The sequence below is a fragment of the Stenella coeruleoalba genome (assembly GCF_951394435.1).
Source record: "Stenella coeruleoalba genome assembly, chromosome: 4".
NCBI classification, from domain to species: Eukaryota; Metazoa; Chordata; class Mammalia; order Artiodactyla; family Delphinidae; genus Stenella; species Stenella coeruleoalba.
This window is the reverse complement of record NC_137149.1, coordinates 15,041,810-15,060,437: the sequence shown is the minus strand read 5'-3', so window position 1 is coordinate 15,060,437 and position 18,628 is coordinate 15,041,810. Positions and strand designations below refer to the sequence as shown.

General features: G+C 32.8%; 1 protein-coding gene across 7 annotated transcripts in view; it reads right to left on the bottom strand.

Annotated features, from left to right (window-relative positions):
• LOC307185613 (uncharacterized protein) overlaps positions 1–18,628 on the bottom strand; it is a 913,805-nt gene that overhangs the window by 315,144 nt on the left and 580,033 nt on the right. For 5 of the 7 annotated variants that reach the window (XR_013828107.1, XR_013828109.1, XR_013828111.1 and 2 more), the window contains one exon: positions 5,884–6,288. Coding sequence is in view for 2 of the 7 variants with exons in the window: in XM_079919918.1 (XP_079776044.1) it covers positions 6,135–6,288 (154 nt within the window). In the remaining 5 variants the exon portion in view is untranslated. Of the gene's footprint in view, positions 1–3,643; positions 3,752–5,883; positions 6,289–18,628 lie in introns of those variants that run through there. The other 2 variants (XR_013828108.1, XM_079919919.1) reach the window with 2 other exon arrangements.

The window sequence follows — 18,628 nt, the reverse complement described above, 5'->3', positions numbered from 1 at the left end:
AAATATCCATATTAAAAGGTTATGGAGGTGGTTTCTGTGTATTTCAGTAAAAGGGCCATATTTTATACCAAATTCTCATGATATAAACTCAAATAAAACTTTAATGAAGAAAACAAAATTTTGCACTCTGTGTCTTGGGCAACATGGAACAGATCTGAATTTTAAAATAAACTAAAAAAATCAGTTAATCTTTCCAGTATTTCTAAATATCTGTATATTTTGTGTTTTTAAGATGTTTGAGTTTTTTAACCATGTGTTTTATATCATGTAACATAATTACTAGGTATGAACTTGCTTGAACTACCTTAGATCTAAAGACCACTTGTGCTAATTCTATTTGTATTGTTTATTTCCACAATAATATTTGCTACTGCATAATGTAGAGCCTTGACACTTGCAAAAATAATTTTTAAAAATAAGAAAAATCTTCAGCACCTTGGAATCATTAAATGTAAAATCTAGAGGTGAGAAAATTATTAAAGGTAAAGAAATAATGCTTTTTCCTAATACTTACTACTGATACTCAACTTCTCAAGTGATTTTATTACACAGGAAAGCTTCCCTTTGTTTCAGCAAGTTAAAGTGTTTCAGGGATCATTTAATACACTACTCTCCTCTCTGAATACTTTCAGGTACTTTTGATCTCTTTGATGAAAAGAAACTAAATCTAGTATTCCTCTAAACTGGCAAGGGAGAATCAGAGAAAAATAGAGACATAGCATGAAAGAAACTGGAATGAGACAGACATTCACATGATGAGGAAGGGAACAGGGATATCTAAGTATATATAGATGTGGGATTTTAACATTTTTAAAGTATTTACAGAATTTCTTAAATATTATTTGACTTCTTACTCTTTGGTTTCATTTATTATAAAACAGTGTGTTGCTGTGTAGCAAGTACCTTTTGATTAAAACTTTCTATTTTTATTATTTTTAGAAATTTTAGCTACTCAGTTTCACATATGCTAGATAGTATGGCTGGATACAGGCTCATGAAATCATAGAAATTTATTGACTCTGATTCCATGCTCCATGCCTCTTTGCATGCCTGAGGATATGCTACACAACAAAGTCAATAACACATGCGTGACAGTCTCAAGGACAGATGCTCAATGAGAAAAATTGTTCAACATCCAAGCCCTTCACTGTGCCCTGAGGCACTGCTGTAAAACACAGTGTTATGTGATTGGTAAAAGAAATGAATCAGCAGGACTCCATCAGCTGTGACATGTGGCATCAGGAGATGACTGTTTATTACTGTTGTGCTGAGCTCCTGACACTGTTTTCTGCTTTGGCTTGATAAATTTGATCTCTTTGAATCCCAGATTTTTCCAACAAGCAAGGGTTTTACAAAAAAACACTGCCAGATACTTTTGTTGTGAAAAATGCTGAGTGTTTTCAAATGATCTTGTCCTTAAGGGAAAACTGATCTGGGGAAACCTTTTGTAAATTATGTCATGGGGAAGAAAATGAATTGTCAGGGAAAGATATTTTTCTTGACTGTATCTTGCCCTATTGTGATAGTGGCAGATTTTTTCATGGTGGTACTGCCTCCAGAATAGGTTAGACACACGGTTATCTTTGGAGAAAGTTTTGAATTATGACATTATTTTAGGGGTAAGGGGAAGTTATTTGATTTACATTTTATTGAGGTATATAATTCCTTATCACTAAAACAGTATAAATACGAGTGATTCTTTAACAAGTGCATGTTTGTATTAATAAGTGGGATATCTTGAAGTTGCTCTAGATTTAATACATGATGTGCTTCTTACTGTAACATCTAATTATTTCATTAAATGAAAAACAATATAAATATAAAACTTAATTATTATATATACCAGTTTCTACTAAAAAAAAAAAGTGCTTAATTTACAATTAATTCTAGTTTTTGTAGCCAAAAGTTGGTGACACTGAATCATATTCAAATTCAATATTTTCCCAAAGTAGATAAGGTATTTATATACCTTCTAGTTGTCTTTTTTCCCATACATTTTGCATATTTTAATAAACTCTTTGCAGTCAAAGTAGTTTGAAAGACAAAATAAATAACTTTAGTGAAAGAAAGTGGAGTCTCATAAATTAAGAAAATACAAATCAGAGCACAGGAGGAAAATTTTGCTGTCCACATCAAACAAAAATAAACAAGCAAATAACTGTAGATCTAAGATGTTGAATAGTTCCCACATAGCCTCTAGATATCTCATAAAATGTTTTTGTTGATAATATGAATATATACACATATTTAAAGCATGACACTGAAAAGTTTCTAAACTCCTGTGTTTCTAATTATTTTTTATTTCCAACTACTACACAGGATAATACTGAACCCATGAAATCAATTGAATAGTTTCAGTTTTATCATATAATAGTAATAAAAATGGAAGAATTCATGGAGTTCATTAACTTGTAATGAACAATTTCAAATAAGTGAATAGGCAAGCACATACTTTTAGCCTCTTGCGAAATAAATCTTTTACAAAGACAATGACAGAAACATATGGATATCATTATGGAAAATATGTATATTTAAACAACATGTTAAATAAATACTACACAATAATTTACATTTACTGATAAACATTTGTACCTCAACTACAATTTCTAAACTATATCAAAAGTAAAATAATGTGAACTCAGAGCCCCAATGTGACACAACCCATAGACTAACAGCACTACCATATGACCCAGCAATCCCACTACTGGGCATATACCCTGAGAAAACCATAATTCAAAAAGAGTCATGTACCAAAATGTTCATTGCAGCTCTATTTACAATAGCCCAGAGATGGAAACAACCTAAGTGTCCAGCATCGGATGAATGGATAAAGAAGATGTGGCACATATATACAATGGAATATTACTCAGCTATAAAAAGAAAGGAAATTGAACTATCTGTAATGAGGTGGATAGACCTAGAGTCTGTCATACAGAGTGAAGTAAGTCAGAAAGAGAAAGACAAATACCGTACGCTAACACATATATATGGAATTTAAGGAAAAAAGTGTCATGAAGAACCTAGGGGTAAGACAGGAATAAAGACACAGACCTACTAGAGAATGGACTTGAGGATATGGGGAGGGGGAAGGGTAAGCTGTGACAAAGCAAGAGAGAGGCATGGACATATATACACTACCAAACGTAAGGTAGATAGCTAGTGGGAAGCAGCCGCATAGCACAGGGAGACCAGCTCGGTGCTTTGTGACCGTCTGGAGGGGTGGGATAGGGAGGGTGGGAGGGAGGGAGATGCAAGAGGGAAGAGATACGGGAACATATGTATATGTATAACTGATTCACTTTGTTATGAAGCAGAAACTAACACACCATTGTAAAGCAATTATACTCCAATAAAGATGTAAAAAAAAATATATATATATATATATATACACAAAATCAAAGTTCAAATCAAAATCGTTTTTGACAGAATATTATACCATCATCTACAATCTCTTCCTCAGACCATATTTTTATTTTATAAGATAGGAAATAAAGCAAAAGATGTATGTATTATAACTTATAACTTCTTATATATATATATTTAAATATATATATTATATCAATCACATATTTGCAAGAGACAAAACACTATTGGTTACAGCACTTAAACCATGCTTAACTCATACATGCTTTCTTAATAAAATCTCAGATGCTAAAATTGTGCTATATTCAACTAGATAGAAACATACCAAAAATAGAAACCCTCTAGCTCCATCCAATAGTTGTTTATTGTTAGATTTAACAAGGAAAACCTGCAATGTGACAAGATTTGAGATCATCTTACACAATTTGATGTTGTTGAATTAGTAGTGAAAGAAATATATCATTTTATTATTACATGACAAATCTGGTGTCCAGAGATTCAACATTTAACACACTAGTATCCTTCAAAAGCTACAATTACAACTGTATAACTCCCACACAGAAGAAAAAGAACTCAATGAAAATCTGGATTATAACATTTCTATTCTTGAGATATTTTTGATAATTTCCACAAATTTTTAAATTTAATCAAAAGAGTTAATACAACTCATAGTGTATTAAAAAAGTTGAGGTTTTTTTCTCGTTGTTTTGTTTTGTTTTTTAACAATTATTCCTGGTATCTTTAGCACAGTAATGAATTTAGTGTTAACTAATCTGGGATCAAATCTCACCTCCAAGAATTAGAAAGAAAGATAATTACCTAGGCTGAGGCTAAGTTTACCTATATGTAAAATGAGTATAATGATATCTGCCATGCCTCTTTTAGGACTTTCTAAAAATCAGATAAACTGCTACTATAAAGCACTATGTGAACTGTAAAATAATAAATATGTTATTTATTATTTTATTATCACATTCACTAAGAATGTAATAAAATATTTATGTTATTATAAATTCTGCTACTTATACACTTCAAACACTAAATTATTTCTGTAATTTTCAGCTCCTGGAGGCATATATCATTGAAATTATTTTCCTAATATTGTAATTATATTAGTAAAACTGCCCCTGAAAATTATAGTGTACCATTGTTAAGTAAATATTTTAATTCAGCATGGTAAATGAGTATTCATAGTACTTTAATTATTTATAAATCTTCTTTTTCCATGGTATCACTCAGAATTTTCAGATCATTTTTTATAAAAAAAAAGAAATAATATGTAATTTTTATTATAATGTGCAGTTTATCAATGTAGTGTTTCTCAGCTAGGCCAATCTACTGTGTGTATGTAAACCATACAGGGAAGAGAAATGTTTAGTCTTGGATCTACTATGACATATGATAGATTTTTAAATTTATATTTTTTGTTTGAACAGAGACCACTGCACACTAAGAAATTAACAAAAAAAAAGGGTCTCTGGTAGAAGTAAGTCAAATCCTTATTTCATGGATCTACCACGACATACAATAGGTATTTAAATTTACATTATTTGCTTGAATAGGGGTCACTGCAAGCTAAAAAAACAACAATAAAATGGGTCCCTGGTAAAAGTAAATCAAATCCTCCTTTGAACTTCACAGGATTCCCACAGCTAAATGTATATTAAAAAGAAGCTCACAATTCCAAAATTATAAAACACTATAAGCAAAAGTAAGCAGGCATAACACCAACATAATTAGACCACCAAGTACTTCAACTAGTAATCCTCTCAGATAAAACTATAAGATAAATATATTTTAAATAATAATGAAATACAGTAACCATATAAAAACATAAGAAAATACCTCATAGAAAACATGGGAGATATTTGAGAGTAAAATAGAAGCATGGGTCAGAACACACGGAGACAAAGAAATAGAAAATAAGAAAGAGGGGTTAAAGAGCATCAAGGATAGAATGAGGAAATCATTCTATTCAAAAAATTTTTGAATAATAGGATTTCCAAAATGAAAGACTATACAGAATTCACAGAGGCAAAATTTAAAAAATCATGGTTGAGACATTAACACATTTAAAGGACTGCTTAAACTCATATTTCATAGTGCAACAATAACTGGATGTAATAAGTGAAAAAGAATTTAAACCTAAATGTATAGTAACAAAAATTATAGAACCTCAAGAGAAAGGAGAAGTTAAAAGCAACTAAAGTGAAAAGACAAATTACTAAAGAATTATGAGAAATAAAATTACTCTGATTGGTTTCACAAAAAAACTGGAAGCCAGAAAAAATGCAATAATACATTCAAAGTGCTGAAAAAATAATTTTTGATAATTAATATAGGCCCAGAAAAATATCAATCAAGATGAGAATAAAATTAAGGTACTTTCAGGGAAACAAAAATTGAGACAACTTTCCATTAACATACTGTTACTCACAGAGCTACTAAAGAATGTACTTAGTAATAAGAAACCAGAGAAAGGACTGTACTAAAAACAGAAAATTAAAAATTCATATCACTCATTAATATAAATATAAAAATCCAAAATAATTCAAATTTCATACTATTTTTAAGAAATAATCATTTAAAAGTTGTCTCTATCCTAGGAATACAAAGATTGGCTTTAGTTAGAAATTCTAGGTATGACCTTCACTATATTGTCAGATTAAAGAAGGTAAACATGACTATCCCATTAAATATAGTTAATGCTTCAATAAAATTAAACATTCATGATAATAACTCTTAGTAAATATAGAAAATAATAAGCATGATTAACCTACAATAATATTATTTAAAATAAGGAACATGAGAAGCCATATGTTTAAATTAGAAATAAAAAGTTGTCTGCACTCACCATTTCTATTCAACATTGTCATTTGCTGAAGGAAGGAAGAGATATAACTCCATACCGATAGAAACTCAAATCTACAAGAAAGCATAAAACAATAAAAATGACAATTTTATGGACAAATATGAGATATATATTTTTCCTTCTCTCTTCTTAATTTCTTGAAAAGAAAAATGACTCTTTGAAGCAAAATTATATTGCTTTACTACTGAATTTTTAATACAGATAAACCTAATACATATGACAACACATCACAAAGGATAAGAGAGGATTTTAGATGAAACTAAACTGTTACACGTGTCTCATACTTTACATAAAGTAGTCCATTATTGCTCATAGGGCAACCTCCTCAGAGTTTCCTGGGTGTAATCTGAAACTGGTCTCCATGTGCAGAGGGCTGAGGTAGACTGAAAAAAGAGGCAGACTACTCCAGATGGTATGTTGCAGGTTTAATAAGCAAGGGAACTTACATATGAGGCTTGTCGTGGGCAGCCACAAAATGAGTAGACCTCTACACCTGCCTGCCAGAATTTTAAAAGTTTATACAGAGGCCTTAACTGGGTTCAGTCACATATACCGTTCAGATGGTCTCAACACCACATTACTGTCTGAAGGCTGTGTTCTTGGGCAACTTCTCACATGGGGAAGGCAAACAAAGCATACATTCCAAGGACAGGGAAGGAGGTGAGAGTGTTTCTATTGCCCAGGTAAAACAGCAGTCATGTCCTCTCAATGACCTTCCTCAACTATTATAAAGATTAATTGGAACTGTGATAAATTATAGATGTGTTTTATAATTTTTAGAGAAAATACTTAAATATAATATAAAGAGTTATAGCTAAAATAAAGTAGAATATTAAAAAATATTTAATCAATACAAGTTAAGATAGGAAGGGATCAAAGGAATTAAAAATTAGACAGAATAGAGAAAAAATTATAAAATGAGAAATCTATACCCAACCATATCAGCAATTATATTAAATATAAATGGACTAAGTTCTCCAAATAAAGAGCAGATTATCAGACTAAATTTAAAAAGTAAGCTCCAACTATATGCTATGTGCCTTTCAACATGAAGCCACAAATGAGTTGAAAGTAAAAGGCTAGAAAAAGATAAACTATGCAAACAATAAAGGGAAGAAGTCTGGAGTGGCTATATACACACAAGTAAAAACAGACTTTATTCCCAAGAAATACTGTCACAATTAAAAATAAAATTTCATTATGATAAAAAGGCAAAATGTACATAATTACAACATGCAAACACATAAAACAATATAACATTATTTCTAGGTACATATATATGTAGTAAAAGTGCAAGTAGTTTTGACTGGTCATAACATTTATAATAGTGTTCATCTCCAGGAGGAACAGAAAGACTGGTTCTCAGAGGATGGGAATATAAAAGTCTTTCACTTTATTTGTAATGACTATTTTAGAGACCAAAGAAGATCTGAGGCTAAAAGAACTCCACTTTTTATCTTGGCTAAGTCTCAAAAACAATGTTGAATTGAAAGAAATAAGGAAAGTTTTAAAAGATACATGGAATGTGATATAAATAATGGGAAATTATAAAACTTGCAAAATAACATAGATACTCCTTCTGAAACATACATATGCACAAAAAGTATGAAACATATGTAGGAAGATAAATACTAAATCCAAATTGTGTTTGCTTCTGGACAGAATAAATTTTAGAAAGGGAACGGCACACATGTAATTTCAACTATAAAAATAATTGATCTTTCCTTAAAAATAATCTTGGAAAAAAAAGCAAATAGTGTACACTATTCAGATGTCACCAGCCTAGATAAAGATGCATGGATACTCATTATATTATTCTCTATATTTTTCCATTTGTTTGAAGTGTGTATGTGTTCATATTAGAAAGAAGAGTGAAAACTGAGTTTCACATGTCAGCTCTGTTAGGTCTTCATCAGGAATAATATAAGCTAAATGAACCATTTTTTTCTAGCTTCTGAGAGACTTTGCATTTGTTTTACCTCATAATCAAACAAAGCATCATTAACAGAATAAAATATAAAATCTACTCTTGCAAGGTCCATCATTGCTCTAGATAAATGTTTTGATCATCTAATAATATAAGACATCTGTTTCTGGTTCTATATTCTCTAACCATCAAAACCATTACTGTATCTAATGTAGTTATTACCTTTAAAGCAATTATCACCTACAGGAAAGTACAAGAGTAACTTCTTCAGCAAATAAATTAAACAATGCCATCCAGCTGTTTCCAAAGCAAAAATAGCTTGTTGGTCAGTTCAAACTGCTAATTGTTATCCTGACGGTAATGAAATAATCATATTACATGAAAGAACCAAAATTGGATGATGAAAACCAAATGTGCTGACAAATCAAGGAAGACTGACCATAATATCATTAAATCCCTCTACCTTTTCAATACAAAATTATTTTTTTTTGGTCAACATATATTTTATTCTCATTGTGCTATTTTACTATGTAGAGGTAAATACTGATGTTTCAATCTATGAGCAGTCACTTAAGATATGATATTGATGCCTTTCCTCAATTCCGTTATCATTCTCCCTTTTTTGTTGTTGTTAAATAAAAGAAAGAATAGGACCATATATGCCTGTAGTGTAAATTAGTTTCTCCATGATCTGTATCTTGAAGTGAGTAGAGAGTCCAAGGGTGAATACATAGGTAAAAACTCAACAGGCTGGACCAGTTGAATTCATAAAGTAAAATATGGGAATATATGGATGTTTTATCTCTTTATGTGATAAAAATATAATATTGCCAGAAAATGTTTTCTGATTAAATATTTTACTCACATTCATTACTCAGATAACACATAAAATATAAAATAAATTTAAAACTAACAACACAGGTAAAGATGACTATCAACTTCAAACTATAATTATGAATTTACTACATACACTTCTAGGTCATTTTATACATATATGTGTGAATGTGTTTTCTCTCTCTCTGTCTCCCCCTTCCCCCTCCCTCCTTCTCCTTTCCTTCCCTCTACTTACATAAGTGATACCATGTTGTAGAAATCAGCTTGCAGTTTATAATTTTCAGTACATAAAATGGCTTGAGGATACTTAACTGTTAATAGTACCACAGTTTAGCAATTTTTTATTGTCTATCTTGGTTATTCTTATGTTGCAATATGACAAACAATATTTTAATACCTTTGTTATACATGGCTCCTTGGGAATATAGCAAGTGTTTCTGCAGAGTAAACATGAAAAACATTACTGAGTCTTGAGGTATGTGAATAATAAATTTGAACAGATAATGCCAAGTTACCCTCTAAAATGACTGTAATAAATGATACCCCTACCAACACCGTACAGGAATGCTTATGTCCCTCTGCATTCAGAAACACTTGTTACTTGTCTGTTTGTTTACTTATTAAGCAAACTGAAAGATTAAAAAGATAAAACATGAATTTAATTTCCAGTGAGATTGAGGACTCTTCAAATTTGTTATTGGTATTTTTTATTTCTTATGTAAATAACCTGATCATACCGTTTGCTTATATTACCTTAAACTTTTTGTTGTTGTTTTGTTTTTTTGATTGCTTGAGAGGAAATCTGTATATATTCTGGATAGTAATCTTTGAGAGTTTTTAAGGCATTGCCATACCATATTTCCAGCAATACCATAATGTTGTCAGTATTAAGAGTGTACATAATTTCTCCAAGTCTGTCATTTGTCATTTACTTTGTTCTGAAGTTAAAAAATGATTTTATAATTACATTTATCAGTATTTTCTTTCTTTAAGAAGAAAACTTGTCACTTGAAGAAGAACTCCCTTACCACAAGGTCTAAAACATTTCTGCTTTATTTTCTTCAAAAACGTGTATAATATCACTTACCCATTACCTTGTTTATTTATGTTTACATTTTTATCTTTAATTCACCTGGTGTTTATTTTCTGCATGTATGAATGACCTGGGGTAGGTGTCGGTAGACAATGCTCCACAGGTCTCTCATTTCTGCATGTCATGTAAACAAGGCAGTAACTGTCCTATGTTCCAGTCTATCTTCAAGGCTGTTGGTACCGTGAACAGTCTTGGCATACGAGGACAATGCTTCTTTCCAGAGCACAGGACAAGCATACTTACTGACCACTATATTAGTTCCCTAAGAAAAGAATCCCTCTCTGTAATGCAAATCATTTTGTGGCAAGTAGCCTCTGGCCCTCTTTGTGAAAATCTGCAGGATATGAGCACTGGGGAACTGACACAAAAATTATAACACTCTGGCCACTGTGAATGTAGTGAGTAATAAAATTGTACTTCATCTCTGGCCCCAGAGGCTCATTTCTTCTGCCAGCATCAATGAAACTATAGCAGACCAATATGTTAGCTTATAAGCAGGGGGAAACTACAGACTCTTCACAATTTTTGAGGGTTTGGAAACTAATTTTATGTTTTTCCAAATCAATACCAATTACCCTAAAATGATTATCTTCTAGCCTTTTCCTAGTGAGTTGAAATGTCATTTTGGTCATGTATTAAATTTCTTGAACTATTTTATTGCTTTTAGTACTGTATCAGTTGATTCTCTAATCTAGGTGAATTTGAAGGCAGTTTTTACAATGGTGATAGAGGCTGGAGAAACACAATCTTATTCAATATCTGTTTAACTTCTATATTTTCCTCCTGCAAAAGCTAGAATAATCATATAAATATGACAATCAAAGGCCAAGATAAATTAGGATACTTGGATAATGCAATTTTAAGAATCTTAATTAGTTCTAGGTTCTTTTCTTAAGTACGCTATGTCCAGTGGTAGGCTGGCAAAATTTTAACTCTCTGGAGTAAAAGGTGTGGGAAGAAGGTCTGATTAGCAGCATTTTCCATTCACACAGTGTAAATACTCCCATCATGACCAATTTCAAACCACCAACATGACATCACTGAATATAGAGTTAGGAACAGATGAACAGTAGCATACCATAAAGCAGTATTCCCACACGGCAGACACAATAGATGTAAATAAGCTCAGGAATATATAGTATAATAATTAGGAAACAATGAATGAACAATGAATATGGTTTATTATATATTTATATATTTATGTTTTTAATAGTAGTTATGTTTAACAGCTGTTCACAAATTCCTGAATATTTAACAATCAGCTCTCATCCAGAATAAGCTGGCTCCAGAATACCACTCATTGTCCAAAGACATTGAGGATACTGGATGTAAAATCTCTAAGCCACAATCTATGATCTTCTAGAGAGCATGGAGAACAGAAGTGATGTCAGAAAAATAAATGAGAAGAGTTTTAATTAATCATTCTACATTCAAATAAAATGCATACCCAAATCATGTAATTTACATTGACTTTGAATTTATTTCCAGGACAGAAGAAAAATGAAAAATAGAATAGGTAAGTCTCATTCTCAATGTATTATCCAACAGTCTGATCACATCTTTTTCCTAAATTCTGCTTCTAATAGGACATTGGTGAAAGGCTTTGGAAAATTGGAATGACTATATCTTTCAGTTACATCCCATTCTGTTGACTGCATAGATACTACCCAATTTATTTTTATTTTAGGGGGATTAACACACTTGTGTCCACCATGCTCCATTATCTGTTTTGACTCTGTCTCTGAAGATTTGAATGAGCTCAGATGAATAGTAATTGGTCAAACTCTAAGACCAAGCATTAAAACTTCCAATTCAAGAAGGAATATCCTTGAAAAGGTTCTGAGTAAAGACAACATCAGTAATGGAAAAAAGAGTAATAACCTTAATTCTAGGGTGTGCTACCACAAATGTAGGAGTTCATATGACAAACATAACTAATCTTGTTTTTAAAAGAGAGAGCCAAAAGCCACTTTAAATCATCAAATATTGATGGCCAGCCATGAACTCTGAAGCCAAGCAGAAAACATGGCAAAACTTGACCTAATTTTCTTCAAAGAAGAAATAGGATTTCTAGAGGTTTCTTTTTAATCCTTTAATCACTGTCTTCCTGCACATCCCACTTCTTGGGAGTCAAGGAAGTTGAAACTTATTTTAACTGGGAAATGGAGTCAGGAGGGAAATTTTATAAGGAAGCTAATTAAAATTATAAACTTACAGGAGAGAGCTGGGAATGACTGATTTTACACATCATAGCCAAACACAACAAGGAAAACTAAAGAATTTGTTTCCCCTTAATTTAGGAGTAGGGATTGAAGAAAGTTGAGACAAAGAGAGCCCATGGAGGCAAAAACAAGCATATGGAAAAAGTTACTTAAAACATAAATGCTAAACTATACCAGAACGTTCAAAAGGCAACTTATTTTTACATTCAAAGGCATGAGAAAGGAGAATGTAAATGAAGCAAAAAATAAAGATGAGAAAAACAAAATCAAGTCAAATGGGCCTTTTGGATGCTTGTCTAACTCTTACTTTTGTGTTAAAGAAGAATTTGACTTAATGGAAAGAAAAGAAATTATATCTTCAATGATTTTAAAGTATCCTAGCCATCACGAAATCCAGTGCACTGGCTGACATCGTTTGAAGTGTGATTACAAACATAGTGTCTTAAAGATTTGCATGGCTTACTAGATGAATTAAAAATAAATACAGCTTTGATCCCTAAATCTTCTTAAGAGCTAGTAAGTATTTTAGCTAATAAATGCTGTTTTTTTTTAATAAGTATTTAAGTAAGCTATGCTTTTGATAACAGCATTCTGCTGCAAAGACCTAGATATAAAATGACTTCTTAAAAAATGAATTAATATAATTAACTAAAAGCTTTCATTTTGACCTGAGTACAATGTAGTAGTATTTTTCACAAAGACTGCTTATGGTTTTCATGAATAGAATTCTATACTCTTGTTGCCAATAAATACTACTCTTTGTCTCACATTTTATTTTCCTTGACAGGAAGAAAAGCACTTAAAAATACTAACAGGGAAACTGAATAAATTGAGTGAAGGGGTATAATCAAATAATCAAGAAGTAAGAACCTGGAGAAATCACTTAGTTTACTCTCTTCTAAATAAAAAAAAAATTGAGATCTAACAATTGTAAAAACTTTCTGAATGACCTAAAATATTATATTGGAATTTACATGGTTTGAGATTTCAACACAACTAATTGAGTCCTAGTCAGGAATAGAATTAGGTGTTTAAATAATGATTATTTCTTCTTTTGTTGAACTATATTAAGATAAATGTAATTACCATATCACATATAAATATAATCCCATATATTGAACATAGTAAACCCAAAGCAATAAGTTTCTATTATTTTTTCTACATTGAATATCTCATTTTTGACTATTATATGGTATAGTAATATTCAAAGATAGCATTTCTATTTCTCCTTCCTTCTTTCATACACAACACCAGAAAATTCATCTGCTACATATGAAAAAAATATATAGTTCTTGTTCTATGTTATATTATTCTACTGTTAGTGAGGATAACATGGAGATAGTTGGTTTTTCTCCCATAATACAGTAGGCATAAACATTCCATTCCAATTTGGGTTATCCCCACATACTAATTGTTTTTTTAGATTTGCATCAATAAAATACACTCTTTATGGTGTATTTTATATATTGGGCTGGCCAAAAAGTTCGTTTGGTTTTAAGTAAAAATAAAAGACACATTTTTCATCTTCACCAAGAACTTTATTTAACAACGTATTCATTAACCAAACAAACTTTTTGGCCAACCATAGTCCTATGGCCATTGACAAATGCAGAGCGTTGAGTATCCACCACCACAGTCATAATACAGAACATTTCCCTTACTCCAGAATTCCTTCATGCTGTCCTTCTATAATCTCCATGGGAGTGTTTTTGACACTATACCAATTCAATCTTGTAGATAGTCCTAATTCTAGATATTTCGGTTGTGTAAGAAAATAAATTCCTTTATAAAGTTTAAGTTTGGATCATGTTTTTTGTCACTTATATCCAAAAGATCTCTAACTGATTTGAAACCCAAGGATGAATAATTAATAAAATTAAGATTATTTAAGCCTACAAAAATAGAGGTTTTAGAAAATGAAATCTGTCTTTGAGTATTAAAAGAACAAAACTTTGTTAGCTCCAGGTTGCAAAACTAGGATCAAAATTTGAATGAGATACTCAAGAAAAAGTAGAAGAACATATATCCAGGATTTTGTGGAAAAAATCATTCTTTGGGATTTAGAATAAAGTTTGTGCCTTCTAAGATTAAAGACCTATGATTTTATAATTCTATGCAGGTTTGGTAAAAGAAGTTATGAGTGAGGAATTCAAAAAACAGGGATTAAGAAGTTATACAAACAGCAAGCATCGAAGTAACCAAATACTATGGCAAAATGAGGACAATAGCAGAATAAAAGAAGCTGAGAGAAAGAACCAGTGAGGGAAGAGTATGAGAAGAGCATGGTTGGAACAGTGCTGATTTTCGTAGTTGTTAGACCTGGACCTCAACCTGTTAATATGTGTTTATATGAACATGACCAAATCATTTAAATCCTCTGGTATCCAGATTTAAAAATGAATAATAATAATAGAATCCCTATGTATTTCACATAGTTGCTTTCAAGACCAAACAAGATGACCCATTTGTAAGCCTGTTTTTGAATTATGAAGCTTTTTCATGAGCATGGCATTATTTTACCATATACTATTATTATCTTACAGGGAAAATAAAAAGAGGCTAAGTATAGATATATAACATGGAAGCAGAAATATTTACCGAGAGCTTAGAATAGCTAAGATAGAAGACAAAGTTTTGAGGTTGTGTGTAGAGGACAGCATTTTTTAACTTAAGACTGTCCTTACCCATATTGATCTTTTCATGCAACCCACGTTTGAGCGAAATTATATCACAGCATTCAGTTCATCTTTCCACTATTCTCCCCAAATCCTCATTGGTCCCAGGAATAATAGATGGTATCAACCATCTTAGGAGTTTTCTTCCTACCCTGAGTAGCTTTTCATGTAACAGCAGCGAACTCTCGAGTTGGACGGGAACATCCCTAGCAGTGAGAAGACTGTGCACAGACAACTGACTAGGCCCAGAGTTGTGCTCCAAGGGCAGCTGCCTTGTTCTTGTTGAAGGCAAGGAAAACTTAGACATTTGGAAGAAGAATTCCCAGCTAGGGAGTTTAATTGCCCAAAAAGATGTTAATAATAACCTATTAGCAAACCATAGAGGAGCCTGAGTATTCCTCAGCTGGGATCATTTCCTATTCAGTGGCAAAATGAATAGGATGTTTTGTTTGGATTAGAATCACATGAAATATATTCATATCAGGAAAATTCATTAAAACTCTAGATCTGAGAGTGTATATAGTACTGTAGCTAAGCAACTACAACAAAAAAAGTTTTATTTGTCCAGGAAAAGGTAAACTGAGACAGGACATGTGATTGAAAATATATCCATATCCTAAATAGTTGTACACAGAACCACTAGCAAAAACACAAAGAAAATCCAGGCTAGTCTGGAATATACTTGAAAGAATGAGGATGTTATAAAAGGCAACTATCCAAAGGGCCTAGAAAAGAAATTTTTATGATTCGTGCATCTCTTTAGTTGTGAAATTAGAGTAACATACATACAGTTTTTGATAATGGAAATATAGAAGAAATCTACCACTAAGTGGCATAGAAAGGTCAAAAGGTGGTACACTAAAAATATATAACTAAACAAATTAAAATGATAAGTCAAACCCTTAAATGCAGTCACCTCACACCTTTCTACTCTACGTTCCCAGCATCCTTCCTACAGTCCATACACGTGCCCACACGTGCACCTAGAGATACAGCAGTAATTAATTTCTCTTTGCGTGAAAAATAATGTGATGGTGACATATCACAGAGCACATTGAAAAACAAGTTTTAGCTATGGAGGTTATGTTTTATACCTATTTGCAATCATAATGCATTCAAGTCACTTTACTGATTTGCTCAGATTTTACTTAAAAGTATAATGTCAGTTGCTGTTTATTGAAACTCAGTGAGGTAGGCCAAGTCAGCCATGACACCAAAGAACAACCATATCCAATCACTGTGGATCTGTAGAAGGAATGGGAAGAACAGGACCTTTCCTGGTTTCCCTAGCACCAGACAGAAACCACAAAATAGTTTCACAAAGTGGCTAGAACTCAAAATGCCAATGTTAACCACCTTTAGGTACTGTGGGGATTGCTCTGGGGTATATGAGAAATGTGTTCATGATCTAACCCTTTCTACCTGTTTTGCTGGTGATCTTTGCCAATGATTCATCAGGGAGAGCAAGGGAAAAGCTCTGGCTGCTGCCGGCATCATCTGAGAGTGCTGAAAGACTTGGGACCGAAGCTGCAGGTTTCTGTGAGAATGGTGCGATATCATGGTTAGCACAGCCCTGTTTAATTCAGGGTAGTGAAGAGCGTCTTTTAGGTTTTACTTCAACTTCCTCATTCACTGGGATCTAAACATAGAACCAAGCCAAGAAGTATCTATTCCTTGCCATTCTTCCCATTCAGCACATAAGTCTCTGTTCAGCTTAAATCCATCGTGCCTGGAAAATTATTCTGATACAGTTAGTTTGTCATCATCGTCATCATAGTCACTGTTAGTATTGTTCTGCTGACAGATTCTTCAAAACTAACTTCCTGCCACTTTATCAGTTTGCCAGATATACGGCCAAAGCATGAAGTCTTCTCCAAAAGCTTCCTCAACCCAGTGCAAATGAACTTCTTTTGGGGCTTGTCCTATCAGCTCACCAAATATACCCAGGTATGCCTGAGTCCCAGCAAGGGGCTGAAGGTGTGGACACAAGCTAAGATCCCTATTATGCATATGTATGTTTTGGAGCAAATGATTGGACTCCATTTCTATGAAGGTTAATCTTTTCACACCCATTCCATACTAAAAACATTCTCTTGGCTACCCACTGCTTGCATTAGCATTTAGTAAAGTGCATTTCTTGGAACTTATGTCAATGAGGGGTTCCACGAGAAAAAGTTGGATAAGATTGAGAAGGGCTATTTGCTGTTGTATATCTCCCTACTGGAATGTTCAAATTAGCAAATTAAAACCTTTGCTCATCTAGAGAATTTTAAAATATTTTTCCAAAACCAATGAACTTTTACCCTCCTTAATGAATCTTTCTCTGACAACCTCTTGACCAAATTATTCTCACATGTATATGTGCTAATTTTGAATATATAATTTCTGCTATCATTACACATGCTGCAATGTATGCTTTTTCTAATTTTTACATTTCTTTTTGAAACAATTTCAGATTTATAAAAAGTTGTAAAAATCGTACAAAGTATTCCCATTTACCCTTCGCTAAGCTTCTACAAAAGGTAACATTTGTACAACCATAGGAAAGTATCAGAATCAGAAAATTAACAGTGATACTACGCTATTAAATAATGTATAGAAGCCACTAATAAACCACTTCTCCCACTAATACACATTTATGATCAAGGATCCAACTGAGGATCTCACACTGCATTTGGATGTCACCTCTCAGTTTTCTGTAATCGGTTACAGTGTTTCTTTCTTTGGTTAGGTTTCAAGGCCTTGACAATAGACAATGGCCAGTGATTTTATGGCCAAGTCCTCATTGTAAGTGTGCTGTCACATGATTAAATTCAGGTTTTGTATTTTTATAAGAATTCCACATAAGTGATGTTTTCCTTTCAGTGCATCACATCAGGAGACAGGTGGTGGCAATGTGTCTGTTACTGATTGACTGAGATGGTGTCTACAGGTTACTCCAAAAATAATTATTTAAAAAAATGTTTTTTTCCTGTGTAATTAATAAGAATCCTTTAGATGTATATTTTGAGACTATGTTATAATCCTGTGTCCCATACTTTTTCCAACTAATTCTAGCATTCACTGATGTAGCAATTATTACTGTGGTGCTTGCCATACAGTGATTTCAATTTCCATTCTTTCCTCTCCATTTATTACTTGGACTTTTACTCTAAAACTACCACAATTTAAATTACTTATTCAAGATGGCGGAAGAGTAAGATGCGGAGATCACTTTCCTCCCCACAGATACACCAGAAATACATCTACACGTAGAACATACTCCTACAGAACACCTACTGAACACTGGCAGAAGACCTCAGACCTCCCAAAAGGCAAGAAATTCCCCATGTACCTGGGTAGGGCAAAAGAAAAAATAAACAGAAACAAAAGAATAGGGATGGGACCTGCACCAGTGGGAGGGAGCTGTGAAGGAGGAAAGGTTTCCACACAGTAGGAAGCCCCTTCGTGGGCGGAGACTGCGGGTGGCGGAGGGGGAAGCTTCGGAGCCGTGGAGGAGAGCACAGCAAAAGGGGTGCGGAGGGCAAAGTGGACAGATTCCCGCACAGAGGATCGGTGCCGACCAGCACTCACCAGCCTGAGAGGCTTGTCTGCTCACTCCCCAGGGTGGGCGGGGCTGGGAGTTGAGGTCGGACTGCAGGA